Source organism: Naegleria gruberi (genome assembly GCF_000004985.1).
Source record: "Naegleria gruberi genomic scaffold NAEGRscaffold_69, whole genome shotgun sequence".
NCBI classification, from domain to species: domain Eukaryota; phylum Heterolobosea; class Eutetramitea; order Acrasida; family Naegleriidae; genus Naegleria; species Naegleria gruberi.
Window position 1 is genome coordinate 222,220 of NW_003163258.1, and position 1,123 is coordinate 223,342.

At 34.0% G+C, this 1,123-nt stretch overlaps 1 protein-coding gene across 1 annotated transcript in view; it reads right to left on the reverse strand.

Moving 5' to 3' along the window:
* Positions 1 to 1,046, reverse strand: part of NAEGRDRAFT_53444 (uncharacterized protein) — a gene marked incomplete at both ends in the record, with an annotated part of 2,625 nt that extends 1,579 nt beyond the window's left edge. The window contains one exon of the mRNA XM_002670647.1: positions 227 to 1,046. Coding sequence (XP_002670693.1) covers positions 227 to 1,046 — 820 coding nt within the window. The remainder of the gene's footprint in view (positions 1 to 226) is intronic.
* Between the last annotated feature and the right edge of the window lie 77 nt (positions 1,047 to 1,123).

Consider the following 1,123-nt stretch of genomic DNA (forward strand, 5'->3'; position numbering starts at 1 on the left):
AATTTTGATGTGATTATTCAATTGTTGAAGGATGTTATTGAGAATGAGGGTAAATCTGACATTTGCAATTTCACCAAAACGTTCAATTTACTATATGAAAATGTCATTCAACCAATTAAGAATAAAAACTAGTAAAGTTTACATCATTGTTTGAATATTTATTGAATGAAACATTTCTTCTTTTCATCATCAATTTCCGAATCAAATTGTGAATCTTCATCAGCACCTCCACTCTTTGATTGCTTCTTCTTCAATCTCTTTCTATATTTTTCCATCTTTTTTTCATATTCCTCAACTTGTTTAAAGTATGAATCTGGTGGCCATTTGTTTTCAGTAACATGTTTCAGATTTTCACCTGTTAAAAGTTCCCATTCCCTTCTTGCTTTCATTGGACCATAATTTGTAGATATGAAATGGAGACAAAAGTTGGCCAATTGATTGGCTTCATAAGTTTGAGCTAGTAACAGTAGACCTATAATGTCAATGTCAGCTTTTTCAATTCCTTGAGCTACTGATTTGTCAATATTTTTCGAGATGAAAATTTCACACATTGAGGTCAATCCAGACATGCCATATTCGTTGGCCAAGCTCAACAATCCAACAGCATTTCTTTCATTGATGGTAGAGTGAGCAGAGTACAGATATTCGAATAGGGCATGGAATTCACTTATTCTATTCTCATTCTCACCAATTTCACCACTCAAATCTACTTGCCTTGATGAGTGCTCTACGAAATTGCCCTCAAACATTGTTCTGAATACATCACAATTAGCAGAGAGGAATAGTTTGTGTCCCTGAAAATTCTTGGAAGAATCAGTCGTGGAAAAGACAATTTCGACATCGGAGTGAGTTTTCTTATCAAAGTACTTTTTCTTAATTTCACTACCCAATAGATCATTAAGATAGGTTTCAATACTTTCATTGAACACATCTTCCTCTCCTCTCTGGTAATTACTGACTATATTGTCAGTGTATTCACATTCAAAGATGGTAGATGCAATCTTGACCTTATTGAGAAATTGATCTTTTTTACACCTTTCCAGCATAGTTTCCGATCCTCCATAATATTGGATTTCCAATAGGGATTTGAAAGCCCTATGATGAATAGTGTTGGAGAGTCTGA